Source organism: Lemur catta, chromosome 4 (assembly GCF_020740605.2).
Source record: "Lemur catta isolate mLemCat1 chromosome 4, mLemCat1.pri, whole genome shotgun sequence".
NCBI lineage: Eukaryota > Metazoa > Chordata > Mammalia > Primates > Lemuridae > Lemur > Lemur catta.
Window position 1 is genome coordinate 29,152,114 of NC_059131.1, and position 18,867 is coordinate 29,170,980.

Here is an 18,867-nt window from a genome sequence, read left to right on the forward strand (position 1 = left end):
GAAGAACAAGCAAAGTTTGAAAACATCGAGGTCATAGCCCAGCTAAAGCTAAGACATGCCATGTGTTCCGGCTGGATATTTGATCTTCCATCATCTTGACGCTATGCCAAGCTAAATGTGCTCATACACCGTCTATATTCTGGCTTAGACTTTTGCTTCTATTTGTCTGCAGATGTCTAGCTTGTAGTCAGTCGTTAGAACATGTTAACTTTATGATTTTAAAATGTAGAGAAAATACTTATTTTACCATGGCCCCAAATACTGAAGCCTCCAAATGTCTTAGGTAGGCACAAAATCAAAGAGGTATATTCTAACTAAATGCCAATATCTCTGGCAAAGTTTAACTCATCCTTTAAGAGCTAACTCAAAAGTTACCGTCTCTACATAGCTCGCCTGACTCCCCAAGGCATTTAGTCTCTTCATTGTTCATGTTCCCACAGCACTTTGTTATTTCTACTATAGCACTTGCCTCTTGTTCTATCTATATGTCTGTGTCTTGCCACTAGACTGGCAGCATCTTGAAGATGGGAACCGCTTATTCATCTTTGTATTTCTTACTCCCCTAACAGAAATGGGGGTTAGTGGGTGATAGTTCATTGTTGGAAATATCCCAAAAGGAAATTTTTAAAACATGGATGGAACAATGTGCAGTTGCTGTAGCAGAGCCTGTGTACACATCATATGTCACATCCCTGCTGGTGCCGTTAATGCTGCACCAGCAGAGGCAGTGCTCTCATTACATGCTGCTGGCCCATATTTGTAATGTGTGACATTTTTTATGAAATACTGTCAAGGGCAATCCATCATATAGTAACCTTTGGATTATATGCTGAGACTGGTCTTAAACATAGACATAAATGGACTTCAAGGATAATGCTATTTTCTAAGAAGAGTATGATCAAAGAGTTCTGGCTAGGAAAATGAGACAGAACAGTATGTTCTTTTAAGTTAAACAGAAGTGCCTCAGAAAGAGGCACTCTTCTGTCTAGCTCCAGTTGGGGACAGGATTATTGGGTGAAGATGATTAGGTGACTCTGAAATGCTGCTGAATATTTATTTCTTGTAGTACATCAGGTGAGGACTTGAAAAGGAGATGAGCACTTGCTAAAGGCTTGACAACCCCTGGGATTTGCAAGGTTTGTAATAACTTTATCTAAAGAGGTATTTTTTAAAAATAAAAGGACGCATGATAAGAGTAAATTTCAGATGTGAACTGTGGACTTGCGGTTAAAAGTATTCTCTCTGTGTATCCATAAAGATCTAGGATTTCACACATATTACAGAGTATAAATAAAAGAAAGCTTCTAAGTCTCATCATTTTTGTGCAAATCCAGATAAGACTCCTTTGATGAGCTTAGCATTTCCTGTTAAGGAAAAACTTATAGGTGAGAGATATACTAAAATTATAATTCTTTGTCTTCCTTAATTAGACTAGAGCTCATCATAGATCTTGCCAAAGCTATGAGAAGATCCAGGCAATAATTCACATTGTCAGGTCAGCAGAAATAGGCACGGGGGATCTGATATGATTTGCTTAAATGAGGCTCAGAATAGGTACATGATCTTTATTGGACATATACCCTCTGAGATGCTGGGTACAAACAGCCATGAAAATAAATCCCAGCAAGATTCTTAAACCACCTGTACAGATGTCATTCCAGAGGAAGTATATAAATCATATTAATACCAATTGATGTGGGACACTAATTAATAAGTCCCATTAAATCATGGAGTAATGACATTTAGTATCTAATGAATGCTTCATAATCTCTTGATCATTAATATTTCATAGCATAAGAACACAAGAATTTCCATCCCTGGGCTCATGCAGCATGGTTTTCTGTCTCTAACATGGTCACAAGGGTATTAAGCGGCACAAGGGTATTGCACCCCTGTACTGACTATATACCATATAAGCAATTAACTCTTAGTACCCTGGCTCCTAACATCTCCTCGTTTTAGAAAATGTGGATCTGCCTGCCATTCTTGGAAGTCACATCCCTCACTGCAGAGTGCTCTGGAAGAACAGAACCAGGCTCAGATGTTGACTTCAGTGTGTAGCAATGCTTTGTTGTTGACCCTCCCGGCCCAGGAGAGAAACTTGCACAGGAGAAAATCATTACTTTGATTTATTACTGGGGGCTTTCTTTATGCAAAGGCAATAATCGTCTCACAGAGCAGGTGCCACAGCAAGGGTTTATTGATCCCAGGCTCTTCTAGAAACTCCAGGAGGCCGTCAATCTGGAAGAGATGGAGGTAGTCAACGAAAAAAGAAGCCCATCTCAGTGCAGGCTGCAATGAAGTTGGTGGACATCCCTGGCCGTCGCTCTATCGCTCCAGTGACACTCGGTGTGTTTGCTTTCAGAAGAGGGGCTGGGGCAGAGAGAACGCTTAGAGGTTGCAGGGGCGAGTGAGAGGGAAAGAGAGCGACGACAAGGACAGCTACAGTGGGTCCCAGGGGCTGTATCCTTCTGGCGGCAGGACAAAGGGTCTTCAGCTCCAGATCGACATTCCGAAGAGTTAAATGCTACCACGCAGCCCGGCCTGGATGGGATTTGCTCCTGGGTACAAAACGGGACACCGATCAAAATCAACTTGGACAAGTGACAAGAGTGAGTCTGATGTTGGTGGATGTCTTTTAAGGTCGCTGGAGGGGAGACGGCGCGAGGGGTGTGCTGTGGAGTAGGTGGAGAGAGGCGCTGGGTGCAGAGCGGGGATATAAAGGCGCAGGAGCCGGGAAGCAGAGGGACAAAATAAGTGGGGAGAAGAGCGAGAGGAAGAGTTGAAGAAAAGTCAGGGGAAAGTAGGGATCGGGTTGAGGGGAGAGAGGAAGATGAAGGCGGTGAGGAGAGATTAAAAAGGGAAGAGGGATCGCTGGAAAGAAGGGCGGACGGTCGGACGCAGAGGTAGGGCGAGGGGCGCGGGGAGCGAGCGGGGTGCGGAGAGGGGCTGGGCGGGGAGGAGGGCAGGAGAGTGAGAGCGGCGCGGGGAGGGCTCAGCCGGCCGGGAGGCGGCGGCGGGCGGCGGGCAGGAGAGCCAGGGCCGGGAGCGGAGGGCGCGGAGGCCGCGGGAGGGAGGTGGGGGGCAGGAGGGGAGCGGGAGGCAGCGCGAGCGGAGCCGAGGCCGGGCGCATTGTGTCTGGCGGCGGCGCGCGAGCCCACCGGCGGCTGCGGCGGGCGGGAAGCCATGGAGCCGCGGGCGCTCGTCACGGCGCTCAGCCTCGGCCTCAGCCTCTGCTCCCTGGGGCTGCTCGTCACGGCCATCTTCACCGACCACTGGTACGAGACCGACCCCCGGCGCCACAAGGAGAGCTGCGAGCGCAGCCGCGCGGGCGCCGACCCCCCGGACCAGAAGAACCGCCTGATGCCGCTGTCGCACCTGCCGCTGCGGGACTCGCCCCCGCTGGGGCGCCGGCTGCTCCCGGGCGGCCCGGGGCGCGCCGACCCCGAGTCCTGGCGCTCGCTGCTCGGGCTCGGCGGGCTGGACGCCGAGTGCGGCCGGCCGCTCTTCGCCACCTACTCGGGCCTCTGGAGGAAGTGCTACTTCCTGGGCATCGACCGGGACATCGACACCCTCATCCTGAAAGGTGAGCGGCGGGCGCGCCCCGCGCCTCCCAGGGGCGCGCCGGTCCCCGCGGCCCCCTCCCCGCCGCGGCCCGCGCTCCGCCGCCCGGCGCCCTCCCTCATCCTTCCCCGCAGCCTTTCTTTCTCCTCCTGCCCGTGCCTCCCTTCTCTCTCTCTCCGGCTTCTTTCCCTCCACGACTCTTCCTCCGTCCTCATCCTGCGCTTCCTTCCCCTTCCCTCAAGTCTGCGCTTCCCCCCGCCTCTGGCTCCTTCTTTCCTGCCTCTGCTTCCCTTTCCCTCTTCTTTTGCTCTGTCTCGTCCTTCTCTGTCTGTACACCTGCCAGACGCGGATGCATGTGTGTATCTTCTTGACGCTGCTCCCCATGAGGGTGACGGTCAAAAGACCCGACTTTGCTCAGTCAGGCTCCTTCCCTCAAGTTGTGCTTTCCTTTTAGGAATACCCTTTGGGAGAAAAGGGGTGCACACCTCAGAAAGGGGCGGGGAAGGGCTCTCTCTTGTATTGTGCGGATGCTGGTGGCAGCCGGACCGATGGGGTCATCCCAGCCCGGCGGGCTAACGGGGAGCTGCAGAGGCCGGAGGAACCTTCCCCCAGACACCCAAGTGCAGGGTTTGTGTGGATCAGACTTCAGGTGCCAGTCCGCTGCCGGGGGCAGCCGAGGCAGGTAGGACACCTGGTTTTCTCAGTCTTCCTGATGTGCCCTCAGTGGCTAGGCTCTCCAGGGGGAGCTGAGGAGAGAACATGCCCTAGCCCTTTAAAGTAGAGCTTTCCAGATCTGGGCTTGGAGTCTCTACAGATCTCTCTCTGTCTTGTTTGTGGTACCTTGAAAGGTTGTTTTCGTTGTTTTGTATTTGGCACTGAGTTGTAGAGCATCAGTTTGCTCTTTGGGAATCTATGCAACACCTGGTTTCCATGCATGGAATCAGATATTTTGAAAAATTTTTTTTTTTTTGGTAATCCCATTCGTGTAAAAATAGTCAATGTGACAATTCTATTTGGTAAGCTTCCTTTAACTTGCAGAACTCAATCCTTATTATAATTTTTTTCCCTCTGAGGTGAAAAAAAAATAAACATCTCATCCCTTGGACTCATTATTCCAAAAAAGAAAAAAATCTAAAATCAGTGCATTTTAATATTTAGCCATTCGGGAATGCAGACCAACAGATTTGTGCTGAATTACAACTCGGAATGGAATTACATAGAAAGGAGGGGGTTAATAATGTGTTGGCCTTCAGAGTCTTGTTGGTTGGCGTATTCTTCATTTCTCAAACATGTCAACTTCCTCCTTCCCATGGCTAGCTCAGCTGGGGACTGCCATCCAAAATCTGTCTGCGGATGGAAGGGCTCCAGCACTTTTGGGGGAATCACAGTAATCTTTCTTTGGGAAGTGCACCCTTTTCTTTCCTCTCCTAACTCACATCCACATCTGATTTCTCCTCATGAAGATGCTGCATAATTAATGCTGATAGTAGACAGTACATGAACAAACTATAAAAGCTGAATTCGGAGGCTCAGTTATGGAATGCTCATTTAGGCAAGGCAATTTTGAAAGCTAAGCAGTGTAGTCTGTCTTTGGAAATGACAGAACTGCATTTCCTTACACTCTTTCTATGCCTAGAGTATTTGATTGCATGTAAATTGGATATAGAGTAATGCCTGAAACAGCAAAGTCCAATCCACCAGTAGGAGAGAGACCCTCATAGACACTGTATAACGCCTCTGGAAATGCCCTGATTAGCTGAGGTGCCCAGTTCCTGGGCAGTCCAGAATCAAATAATCATAGAGGTGGAAGGACTTTAGAGGTCATTGAAACCAAACCTCCATTCATTGTTCAAACTCCCTTCTACAATCTGACAAATGGTTGTCTAGCCCCGTACTGCCATAGGACAGAACTCACATACCACTTAAAAGAAGCAGATTTTTCTAGTGATGAATGCATATTGTAGATGAAAACAGTCTTAGACTGATAATATTGATGGTGTTTAGCTGATCCTTTGTGTAGAATACCGAAGAGTTCTAGGTCATAAACAGAAGATATGGGCTCCATTGCTGGCTCTGTTGCTAAATTGCAGTGTGTTCTCCAAGAAGCATCCAGGCCTCCTTGGCTTTCAGTTTCCTTGTCTGTAATATTAGGAAGGCTGACTATTCTTTAGAGAATTTCCTAGTTCTAAAATCTATCATTGTTGTAATTAATGTAAATTTAGTGCCCTGGGAAGTTAATGAGCTGACACTATTAAGAAATGAGGAGTTTGGAGGAAAGGATGAGCACCGGTACGTTATAGGTCATAATTTGTTGTTTGGGGGATAGCTAGCAGCGCCTTTCAACATTGCTACTAACATAGCTACCTTGGGCTAGTTACATAACGGTTCTAGATCTCAGTTTCATCATCTGTGAAATGAATGGATGACATGAATAGCTTTAAAATTCTGATTCTGTGAATAATTTGAGAAAGGAAAATGTCACCAACATTTTCTTACCTCAAACAGACGATTTTGGCACCCATATTAGGTAAACATTATTACCTTTGCTTTGGCGTATGACATTAGTGGTATGAATTTCTTAAATGAGCCATATAAAACTAGAAATTAACATTACCTCTAATTTAAAAATGTGTGTAACTAGAGTCCCAAGTCCTAGTCTTACTTTCTTCTCTGAGTTACCTTGTTCATGAGTCCTAACATCATTTGGAAATTTTAATTATAGGAGTTGGAGAAAAGTTGATTCAGATGGGAGAGTGGAGATGGGTGAGAAAGGGGCACAAGAACTGCCTGGCATGTTCAGTGAGCTTTTGAGAGGAAAAGAAGTCAGCCTTTTTCTCCTGTGGACCTAGAAATGGGTGAAGGTTGTAGAGACAAAAGTGTAGATTTGATAAAATGGAAAACATTCTCACAATCGGAATTGTTTACATTTTCTATCACTGGAGGAAAGGCAAGTATTTCTGAGAGATGTAGAGGAGATAGAAACATACAATGTGGGCAATGACAGATTAGTTTAGAAGTGTATATAGACTCCATAGTAGTAATCTACTTAAATCACATGAGCCAGAAAAGCATTGATGTCGATAGAACAAATATTTGGAAAAATCATCAAGTTCTGATTTTCACCCTCTCATTAGGATTCTAGTTCACCCCTATCTAGCCCAGACCCTGGAAGGGTCTCCATTGGACCTCTAACTGGACCTTCAACAAGAATGGAGGTAAAGTTGTGATGAGCCCATTAAGTACTGATACTAGAACCCTATGCTGTTCTACCAGGTTGACAAAAACCATTCACCAGCATAGTTTAAACACAGTTGTGTTTCCAGCAGCAGGTTTTTCCTAACAGCACTATATTGACCAATCCACATTTTGCTATCTTGTTCACCAGGATAACATGAGAACTTATCAAATGCTTTAGAGATATTAGGTTAACACTGTATTTTCTTAGTTTACTCTCCAATTCAATAAATGCCCGTTGAAATCCTATTATGTGCCAGGTTATACTAAGAAGATTTTGGCTATACACATGGGGGTTCTTTCGTGTTTGAGTTGGACATTGACTCTGAATTATTCTTCCATGTATGCTCTTCTTGCAGCACTGGCTAACTTTTGATGCTAAGAAAGCTTTGCTGGTCAAATAAGGACTGGCTCTGGGAAATATGCAAATGAAGTCATCCTCCGCCCAAAAACCTGATTGCTGGAGTAGTTGAACAGAATGGATTTAAAACTGAGGGCTTCAGGCCACTGGGAATTTGGGGCTCTGAAAGAAGCCTTTATGTGTAAAAGTCTGTAAGGCAAGTGAGTGTAGTGTGGATTATATAAGGATCCCAGGAAATGAGAAGGGGTGACCTAAAGATAGGTCCTTCCTTCCTTCATCCATTTATTTACTCAACAGATAGGTATTGGAGTGTCCGGTATTGTTCTAGGTGTAGAAGATACTGGAGTGAACAAAATGGATAAAAATCCCTGCCTTTGCAGAGGTTATTTGATGTAGTGGAGTTTGTATTTTCTAGTGGATTACATTGTAACTACCCTTAGTAGGTTATGGGAAGATTACCTGAGAGCACTTTGGGAAGGCTGATAGCTCTAGTGAGTAAATGACAGGAAATACAGTGCAGAGTGATGGAGTGCTGTGCCCTTTGGGGGACTCCCAGCCATTCTGTCCCAAGTGCAGTACATATGTTTCAACTAAGTAAGATAGGAGGACAGATGGAAGGAGACTCAGTTGGAAACATATAATGCTTCTTTCAGTTACTGAAAACACTGACTTTAATAAATAAACATTGATGAGACTTGTGAATACATTATGTAGAACTTTGGCAAAATCAATTTTGAATAGAAACCATTGTCATTGAAATTATACTGGAAGTTCTAACTGTTCTATTAGCCTTAACTTTAATTTTTAATTAAAAATTTATCACTAACAATTAACATTACTTTTCAAATATATGTACTTTGTGCATGTAAATCAAATTATAATATTATATATTGTCTGCAATAAACTAAAGGGAAATTAATGTTGTAGTGTTTTGTTTTGATGAAATTAAAAATGATAGGATTTCAGAAATGTGAAGATTACAATTCTGTACACATAATGTAGACTTGTATAAATCATTTGGGATTGAATTCTTGAAACTTGAAATAAAACATGTCCTTGTGGTTTCAGAGGCATTTTTCCTCTAATGGGATAAACAGATATCAAAGACAGTGAGACATAAATACTTTGTCATTTTGCTCTCTGTAAGAAAGGAAAGTAAGAGCTTTGGTAGGAATTCATTGGATCTGCTCTTCACTCTGCTAATGATTTATCTGCTTCCCTTGTTGCTTATTTCCCACGAAATTAATAGTCTGCACAGGACCCACCAAGTTCTACCTGACACAGAAATAGATTGATGATTTTCTTCAGCTCATTTGTAGACCAGAGTATCATTTGTGTTTGAATAATTATCTCCCAAGAGCAGATTTATCTAGGGAAGCTGAGAAGCCGGCACTGTTTATCCTCCTTGACCCAGTAGTTCACAGATTGTTCTCAGACCGTTTTGGGCTAGAAGATGCTGCTGGCAAAGGGATTCCTCAGTTTTGGGAGTGCAGGGGATGTGATTAAGACTTCCTTTTTCTTTCTTTATTTCTCAAGGCAAGTGGTCTCTGAAATTCATCCCTCTATACGATTTATATTTACTCATTTAATTTATGTGCATGGACTGTACTAACACATGCATCATACAATGTAGACAAAAGCAAATTTTGAAGGAATGTGGTAGTAAACAGATAGAAGTTTTTCATCCCCCCTTCCAAAGAATTGCTTGTGCGCCCTGGCGTGCATACACCCCACTCTCAAGAATGTTTCTCTCACTGTTCATTAGCAGAGCCAAGTCTCATCTGGGCAAAGGAAGCAGGGATTTTTTCTATCATGGCTAAAATTTATGGTGGGTATCCCAGTGCACTGTTACATCACACACGTTTATCTTCCACAGGGAAAAGAAGATGCATTTTATTTCTGCATCAATTCTGACATTAGGCACAGTATTAAATGAGCCCTTTTTGATTAAACAACTGCTAGCTAATTCTACACAACTCTTAATGACTAGATTTGTAGTTTTGGCTTGTCTCATAGAGTGTCGAGGCTGAACATCCCCAAGTGTGATATTCTATGTTCCAACACATTCTTTTGCTAACATTCATGAAGGTTATCTTGAACAGAAATTAAATTCTTGCCACTCTGCCATCAATAGAAGATACTTGCTTCCATTTTTACCATCTGCACACAGGAACTGTCTTTTAAAAGTAATTTATAAACACAAAAGTAAATGCTGTTTACGAGGTTTGTGATCAGAATTGCCAGAATCAATGCCATTTTCATTTACCATGTCTCATGGATAACATTTAGCAATGGCCTTGAGGGGAAAAAAGGAAGTTTTTGCTATGTCATAGAAAGTTCACATCCAATTATACCCAAGTTGCTGTGATTTTTTTTCCTCAGCTACTGATTTTTCTTCTTCAGAGCTCAAAAAAAGCCCTCAAGCCCCATCAGGCAGACTGCTCATAATTGCAAGTGTTCTTGATTGCTATGAAAGACAGGCTTTTGTTGGGGGAGCATCTGGGAATTCCATTCCATTGAGGGGATGTCAACGCTAAGTGTGAGATCCTGGGGAGTGAGAACCTTGAAGGAATTTAGGCAGGTCACAGGGTTTCCCCAACAGTTACCAAGAATGAGCTCTCCTTTCATCTCTGTGTACACCTGCAGTGCTATGTACGACAGGCTATCAGATTATAATCACAGATTATCAGATTATAATCATAGATTATTACTACCAAGCAAAGCATGATCTCAGGTTGTCTATCTCCTTATTCCCTGAGCCCACCTTTCTTGTGTCCACCTTATCTTTCAGGGAAATTCCACTTGCCTTCGATTTTCAATTGTGTGAAAAACTGGGGTCCTTTTTTTGTGTTATTTGCTGGTTAAAAGAATAAAAATAACCAGATCTAGTCTGGTCATCCTCTTCAGTCCCCCCCACCCCCCGACCCCCAATAGCAATGGTGGGATGAAGGAAAAAGTTGAAAACAATCGAACTGGAGGATTGGTCAATAATACAAATAGCAAATACGTTTCCTTTGGCATAAAACAGCTCAGTATTCTGGGTTGATTCAGATACGATCACTGCTTTAGGTTTTAGAATTTTTGTTTTTTCTATAGTTCGTATTTTTAAAAAACACCATTGATATTGTCAAAAGCTTTGCATAGCTGATTGTAAAGATTTTAATCCAAAGAAAGGCATTTGTAAATAGAAAATGGACCTTATCTTCCCAACCTGGCAAAATTTATGACAGTTTATTTTTTGCTCTTTCATAGTGTTTCCCTGTGGTTAAAAGTGGTTGCAGTGATTAATCTGTTTTACTGCAAGTTTTAACTAAAAGGATGTAACTGAACTTCTTGGAGCATGAGAGAGTCAGCGTCCACCGTCATGAAGCTGACAGCCTTTGTTTGCTGCAGAGTAACGGGGAAACTACATGCTGCACTCCATCTTTCTTGTAACTCAGCCAGATAGCTGATTGCAGACCAAACAATAATGTCATGGGGACACCCATCAGGGAATGCATTAGCAAGTGAAAAAAGGGGAACAATACAAACCATATTTTAGTTTCTGTTATCTTGAATTACTGAGGACACATCGACTTATTTTCTGTAACTTGCTTCATGTCCCCAAATGTTCAGACTTTTTAATATTTTGTTCATAGGCAAAAATCAATCAACTCATTTCTTTCCTAAGAGCCTAAAGGATGTAATATGTTCCCTTTTGGTTCCACCAAGTTATTTGACATTATACATGTAGACAGGGAAGAGACTCCAAAAATATAAGTAGGAAATTTCTGAGTGTACAGATAATTCTAGAAGGCTTAATTGTCTCTTTATGACAGGTCACTCAACTGCAAATCAACACCGATGCTTCCATCTGCCATGCAAATAAGCATTAACTTGCATACTTAGGGGTCTGTAACAGCAGAACAAGCTGGATGGGGGCAGTGGTGGGTGGGAGGCTGTATTAGGCTTGGATCTTTTTTGTGTGTGTTTCAAGGAATTTTTATTTGGTGTGGGGAGGGTGTGAACATTTGCTTCACTCAAAAATCAGTCAACAAATGTTACTGAGTGTTAGAAAAGAAATTAAAAAAAAAAATAGGAGGCTGTTCAGTGAAAAATGTGTGTTAAATCCTCTAGGTTCCATGGGATTGTGCTTTCCCTAACCGACCCCAGACTAGTGTGGAAGGGGCTCTGAGTCTTGGGAGTGGACTGTTGGTTAATTTCAGTTTTCAGGCCTTTTTTAAGCTCTTGCAATTTTGAAAACTGCTTACAGTAATGTTTACAATTGTCATGGAATTTTAAGTATGTGCATCCTGTTAAATATTACTCAATGAAGTTATCCTGCAAAAACAACAAAATTGATCACTTGTCATGTGATTGAAAAATTATGAAACAGATCATCAGAGCAACAATTTGACATAGCAGAAGATAAACTGTACGGGTGAAAACAAAAATTGTAATGGCCAATTGGAATAATTGAGCCTCTGCCATTTGGAGCTCAGTGTTTGTTTTATGCCACTTATACTTAAGTCATTTATTCCAGGTGATTTAGTCCTTAGCATCTAACATATTCTAGGAAAACTTTGCTTGGTTTTCAGACAATGCAAGAATAGGTTGAAGGAAGATAAAACTCCCAAGTATTGGAAAAATAAAGAGATAGGCTGAACTAAACAGTGGCAGGAAAAGCAACAGTGACTGCCAACATGAACGGTCCTGAAAAATATTGTCTTTTCCCTCAGGTGTTTGAAACAAACAAAACAAAAGACACAAGGAGACTGTTTACTATTCAGCAGTAAAAGATAAAATCCAGCCAGAAGATGTCCGCTGAAGAAGCATCAAAGTCATGTATTTCCTTCCTTTTTTTCTCAAGGGTCACCTTTCTTTCTGAAAGAAACGCAAATTGGTAGGGAGAAAATGGGTAAGCACCTGTAGAATCAGATTCACAGAGTTGAAAGGAACTTCAAGCAGTGATCCTCACCTGATTTTTACACTATAATGCCTGTGATGGGTGATTTGTACTTGTGATACAAACTTTTGTCAATTACTCGCCAGTCCTGGCACATTAGCGCTAACTGCTTCCATTTCTCTCTGAAGCCTATTATCAGAATCCCTGTAAGGGGGATGTTATTATTGGTAATGGGTTTTAATTTATAAAACAGAGTATATGTTTGGAGGGGGAAAGCCCTTTGACTTTTCTATAGAAAAGGTGAAGGTGGGGGCTTTATCCAGATTGTGCATTTTTTAGGGGTGGGGATTGTACAGGGAGCTGATGGGTATTTTGGGCATGGGTGCTTCAGTTCGTAAAGTCATCCCTCGGCACCACCACTGATTTGGAAAATTGGCAGCTGTGTAACTCATTACCTGTTAGTCCTCTGAACAGGTCCCAACATACTTGATTTGGAGAGGTTAAAAAAAAATGACAGGAGAAATCTTAAAAGGGCACAGTTTTGTATGCCCTCCAAATGTGACAGAGTTATTAAAATACATAGGTTTGAGGGCCACTGAGAGGTGTTAAACAGAGTAGTTCCCTATTCTCTTAACCACCTATACAGATGATTCTGCAGTAATATTTTGATTACGCCATGGCAGAAATTGAATGCTTCTTACTAATAGGTCCCAGATTTTCCTTTTGGAAATTTGTGGCATGAGTGTTTTTTAGAGCATGTTTTTATCTCTAAATTATCACACAGTTCTTGTTTTCACACTCTTCCAGTTCTGTTTGCAGGTTAACATGGCAGACCTATTTTTTTTTTCCTGGTCAAGTATTCTCCCATATGTGTAGTTTCCTGGGGTTGTTTTTATTTCTAAAAAGGTCAGATACAGCAGCATTTCTGATTAGGTATGAAACATTATAATTTGGGTTGCAGGTGTAATTTTTAAAAATGTAACTAATAAAGTACTTGATAAACATTTATCCACTCACTTAGGTAGGTTTTACTATTAAGGATATTTTAGTGTTGTATAACAGAATACCCAAATAAAAATGGGTTAACCAATCAGGAAAATGTATTATTTGCATAACAAGAAGTCTGGAGAAAACCTGCACCCAGGCTAGTTAATTAAAGAGAGTCAATGCTTTGTGGCTTTAGCAGACCCAACATAGGCAATTTTGCCTTGGGTCTTGTCTCTTCCTGGTCATTGGAGTTCTGTGAGTTGCTTCCTCACATAGCACAGTTCAAAGTCTAGAAAATAGGAGAGCACATGCCCCTTTTTGATCCCTTTTTTACAATAAATGTGACTTCCCAGAAGTCTCCTAGCAGACTTCCCACTGATCTCATTGGTCAGAATTATGTCACATGACCATTTCTAACCCAACCCCTGGCAAGTGGAATGGAATTGCCATGATTCTATTAGACCAGTCAAGCTTCATCTTTAGGAGCTAGGAAAGGGCTGCTGTGTTGACATCTGAACAAAATCTGGCTTCTGTAACCAAGGAAGAGTGGCTGCAGAGTGTACAACACAACCATAGCGCACCTGCAGCAGGGACATTGAAATGGCAGTCCCATCTTTCCTATGATCATTCCATAGTAGGACAAGACTGACAGGAGAACCCTAATTTCCTTCCAGCTCTTTGGGATTTACTACTTTCTCTCTCCACACCCTGCCCTGGTGGGCATGCGGAAGTGCCATGAAAGCCCTATACTTTTCTTTTTGAAGAGCTATTTAAGTCTCTTTAATCCCTAGTGACCCAGAGATTGCATGGTTGTTGCTAAGGAGTTTTATTTATAATTACACTTTAAAATGGAATGTTAAAATGTTCAAATTTGTGCATTTTAGTGGATATTAATGTACTCTAAGATTAGATGGTACGGTTGCTATAAATTTAATACCCATTGGATTGGTGAGGTCAGTGCTTTGGCACTCCTTAGATGCACAGCCTTTGCCCCCACCCGTCCCCTTCCTCCTAATGGAAGTTCAGTGCCCTCCAGAGAAGAGCTTCGTGGACATGCCACCCCACTGCAACCCCTCAGACCAGTTTCATTTATAAAACCTGTTCAGGCCATTCTATGACTTGTTTTAATTTCTTGATTTCTGGGAGGAAAACAATAACAACAAAACAGCAACACCATATTTTATTCCCATCCTTTGACTGGTCACTGAGTGACCATCACTGTAACTTCTGAGTACATCCATAACTATCATAACTTTGAGAAAGAAAATTAATAAATCACTCTTTGCTATTGCTTGTGTACTGGTGTGTTGATGGTGGCACATGTTCAAAATTTGAGAAACTAACCAATTTTAATTCTAAGGAAAGGCACTTTACTCATGTCTGCATTGGGCTTTCATAATCCTTGAAAGTCCTGTGAAGAATTGTTTGCTTTTGAAGTTACAAACCTGGAAGTCCCACTGAGGAAGCAGTTGTTTAGCAGTGTATGTTTCTGTGTTTGGAGGAGAAGGATGGAGAAGTATGTGAAGGCAGGAATGCTGAAGTCAGAACACTCCAGTGAACTTCATATTTCCTGATGGAACTGCTGTGCTCATCTGGGACCTCTCATTCAACACCAAGAGGCCTATTTATTAAAGCTTGATACTTCCCCAGAACAGGAGTTATGAAGCAAGAAAACAATCTGAACTATTGCAGATGGGCTGAGCTAGCAGGATTTTAGCACAGAAGCCTCAGAAGATGGTGTAAAGCCACAAGGTGTGTGGGTGGGCATATATTTGGACTACCAGATTGCATGCCAACTTGTAGGTTCGAAAAGAAAAAAAAAGGAAGAGAGCAGGCAGGAAAGAAAGGAAAGGAGGTAGGAAGGCCAGGAAGGAAGGCAGGAAGAAGCAGATGAACAACTATTTGGTAGATCTTTGGGGAACCATCCCTATAGGATCTTGTTTCCTTAAATATCCATTAGGTACATTTAAGTTTCTAAAATACAATCTTATGTCTTTCTTTTGACTATAAGTATCTGATGGATTCCTCAATAAGTTAAACCAAATAACCCAGCAATTCCACTAGTAGGCATATACCCTCCAAAATTGAAAACAGGTACTCATAAACTTATACCGTACATAAATGTTCACAGTAGCACTATTCACAATAGCCAAAAGGTGGAAACAACCCAAATGTCCATGAACTGATGAACTGATAAAGAAAATGTGGTATGTCAACACAATGGAACATTATTCAGCCATAAAAAGGAATGAAGTACTGATACATGCTACAACATAAATGGACCTTGAGAACATTATACTCAGTGAGAGAAACCAGACACAAAAGGCCACATGTTGTATGATTTCATTTATATGAAATACCCAGAATAGGCAAACCCACAGAGACAGAAAACAGAGAGGGGGAAATGGGGGAGTGACTGCTTAGGTATGGGGATTTTCTTTTGGATTAACAGAAATGTTCTGGAAATAGTGGAAGTGATTGCACAATGTACTAAATGCCACTGAATTGTATACTTTAAAATGGTTAAAATGGTCAACAAAACAAAACATCACAAAATCTCTGATGGTTTCCTACTGCCCACAGCTATACATCTAAACTTCTTAGAAGGTCATAAAAAAGCTTTGTCATGTGGCTCCAGCTACCTTTCTGGTTGCGTCACCAGCCACTTCTCCATGAAATCAGGGATCAGGCTACATGAGACCATTTGCTGGTCCCTCCATACCCAAGCCCTTCCACATGTCTGTGTCACTGAATATCCTGTTTACTCTGCCTGAAACAGCATCCTCTCTCACCCATCTGGGCAGTGTCTTCTTTTCCTTGAAAGCTTAGTGCTGGTGTTATTTCCTCTCTAGCTTCCCTTGCCCCTGCCCTCAGCGCCTCCCTCATTCCCTGCAGAATGAACTGCTGTATTGACTGGGACTCCCGTGTGCATTGTACATACCTCTATGACAGTACTTGCTACATTACACTGAAGTTTGTTCCTTTTTCCTTTTACTCCTTCCCTTAAGGCCAGAGACAGATGCCACCCAGCTCAGAATTGGGCATATGGTGATCTTTCCATAAAATAGTTATGGAAAAATTTGCCTTGTATTGATGCAAATCACAGTCATATCTCATTCATTCTCTCCTCATTAACTCCACGGCTTTTTGTTCAATTCAAGGACAAGAAGAAGTGAGAATTATTCTGTTTTCAAAGACTTAGACACTAATTATTAATTCAAAGAAGATAAAGTACTTGGCATTAAAAATATATAATAGCAGTAGATGTAAAAAAAGCAGCCAACATTTATGGTATGCTTTTATTTTGAAGTATTTAAAAAAATCAGTGTAAAATTAAAAAGGGCACTCCTTTATGGGGATTTTTCTCATACAATGTTCTTAATCCTTAACTGAAGGATTATATTATTATTATTGTTGTTGTTGTTTTTCTGCTTATCTTCATAGGAAGTCCCTACCTTCAAGGAACTGTCCCTTTTGCTCTGTTTTCTGACAGAATCTAGTACTCAATATATTGGTAGTGCTTTGCCAAGTTCATTCTATGTATGTTCTTTGGTAGTTTCAGTTTATTAAGTATTCTTTATTCAGTAAAATTGTCGCAACTGTAGTTATATACTTCCCTTGACCAGAAAGTAGAATGTCTGGGATGACTTGCTGCAAGAAAGACTCTTGGTTTCTGCCCTCACCAGGCTCTTCACTGAACTCTTGTGCTGCTATGTGAGCCTCGTGCTGAAAAAAGCCCAGAGGGTCACATTGTGGGGAATGGGGGCTGGGGACGGCCCAAGGGCTCTTCAATCTTCAAGACGACATCTCTTTGGTTCTCCTGGAGAGAGCTGGAACCCATTATACTAAGTGAAGTATCCAAAGAATGGAAAACCAAGCATCACATGTACTCACCAGAAAACTGGTTTCCCTGATCATCACCTAAATGCACATCGGGGAAGGATACCAATTGGATATCAGACTGAGACCGGGGGTGGGGGCGGGGGTGGGGGGGATGTATGCCTACATGATGAGTGCGTTGCGCACCGTCTGGGGAATGGTCATGCTTGAGGGTGCTGACTCGGGGAGGTGGGGGGGGGAGGGGATGGAGGTATGACTACATGGTGAGTGCCAGGCGCACTGTCTGGAGAATGGACATACTTGAGGCTCTGACTCAGGGGGATGGGCGGGACATGGACAATGTATATAACCTGAACTTATGTACCCCCATGATGAGCTGAAATAAAAAAAAAAAAAAAAAAAGAGAGATCAGTGGCCTTGCTGGCGTCCTGGACTGATCTTCCTCCTGGCAAGTTTATGTTGCAGTTTGTTGAGGTGACAGGAGGGGGGAGATTTGGGGTATCTTCCTCCCTCCCTTAGGCAAGTCACCTCACCTCTGCAGATCTTGATTTTCTCTTTCCTGAGAGGTTGGGTTGGTGTAACATGTTTCGTTCCTTGCTGTTTTAGCTGGCTGCAATTATAGAATGCTTAGAAAACAGCAGCTTAATTAACTCAGCAAAGTGTCAGGATGGGAAAAGGTTAGTTAGTTCTTTCTAGAAGTAGGTAAGCATTAGGACAACCCAAATGCAACGGTTTTTTCCTGTTTTCAAATTGTTCACTCACATAGCTTTCCTTTGCTCTTTTGAATGTGGCATGCTTTCTTATTGCTAATTTTCTTTTTCATTTCCTGAGGGTTTCAAAGGAGAAGTCAGAAGTTTTATTTTGTTCCAGGAATTGTGTTCTGTGTGAATATGTGCTATTTGCTTGGAAGGACTCAACTGTATAATTTTTTTCTTCTTAGATGATTTCATAGGGAGTTGGTAATAAGTTATACCTGATTTTGAGAAATGGAATTAGAGTTGATAGTGGAGAGCAAAAAAGGAGATACTCTTTAGAAAACTGCAGAGTATAATTTAAGTTTTGCCTTACTTGCCCATTTTAACTTTCTTTGCAGAAGTTTTGAAAAGATTTTGACGAAAGACAAAATTCATATACTTTTTTTGTTACCACAGGAAAAAAGTCTAGGTTTATTCCTTCTTTACTTCATGAGAGTATTTAATACTCATAATCCATGTGAAGTCAGAGAAGACTATAATTATGCTTCATTTTGTTCAAAAGTTTTAGAGATATGCTTTCTGAATTTAATAATCCTCTGTGTTAAATACCTGGAAATTATATTTAATCATTTAATTTAATTTGTATTATAAATCTTGATTATTCATTTTAGTTTCTTCCTTTTTTTCCTTGAATGATATTTCTAGGTAGCTTGCTACATATTATAATTGGCATAATAGTTAATTTCATTGAAAGCCTTATTCAAAACTTTGAACATGATGTGACTTTCCTTGACCTCAAATTTCCTCTTTTATGGAGACAAAAGGACATACCTAGGCAAACCTCTTTAGTCATACAGAGGGCAATGATTATAATGGCAGATCTGCTGCTTAACCTCAGATGCTTGACAGGACCTGTTTTTACTTAAATCCTTCCACACAAAGCAGGCATTAGGATCATCTCCGTCATTTCCATCAGGGTTAGGCTGGTTCTAATTGAGAAAGCCAGAGTGTGACTCCCAGAAGACAGAGTGTATATGACCTAATACATTGAGCATACTGCCTCACCTCTGCCCTGTCGTAAGCATCTTGGTCCTTTGGAAGACTTACCCAGAAGATGATCTAAGAGGAGAAAAATAAGCCTGTTCAAAACAGGTTAGCGAAACTCTACTGGCCAGTGAGGGAAGATGGGAAGGAGAGACACCTCCATGGAAGGGTGATGAGGAGAGCCGTCATGTATTTGTCTTCACTTTGCTCTCTTGACTTGAAAATATGTTTCTTTGGATTTTATTTCATTCTGTTGA

At 41.8% G+C, this 18,867-nt stretch overlaps 1 protein-coding gene across 3 annotated transcripts in view; it reads left to right on the plus strand.

Moving 5' to 3' along the window:
- The first annotated feature begins 3,120 nt into the window (after positions 1-3,120).
- The window catches only part of TMEM178A (transmembrane protein 178A), a 58,380-nt gene continuing 42,633 nt past the window's right edge, over positions 3,121-18,867 (plus strand). For 2 of the 3 annotated variants that reach the window (XM_045549455.1, XM_045549456.1), the window contains exon 1: positions 3,121-3,586. In XM_045549455.1, coding sequence (XP_045405411.1) covers positions 3,187-3,586 — 400 coding nt within the window. In that variant the 5' untranslated portion in view covers positions 3,121-3,186. The remainder of the gene's footprint in view (positions 3,587-18,867) is intronic. The other variant, XM_045549457.1, reaches the window with a different exon arrangement.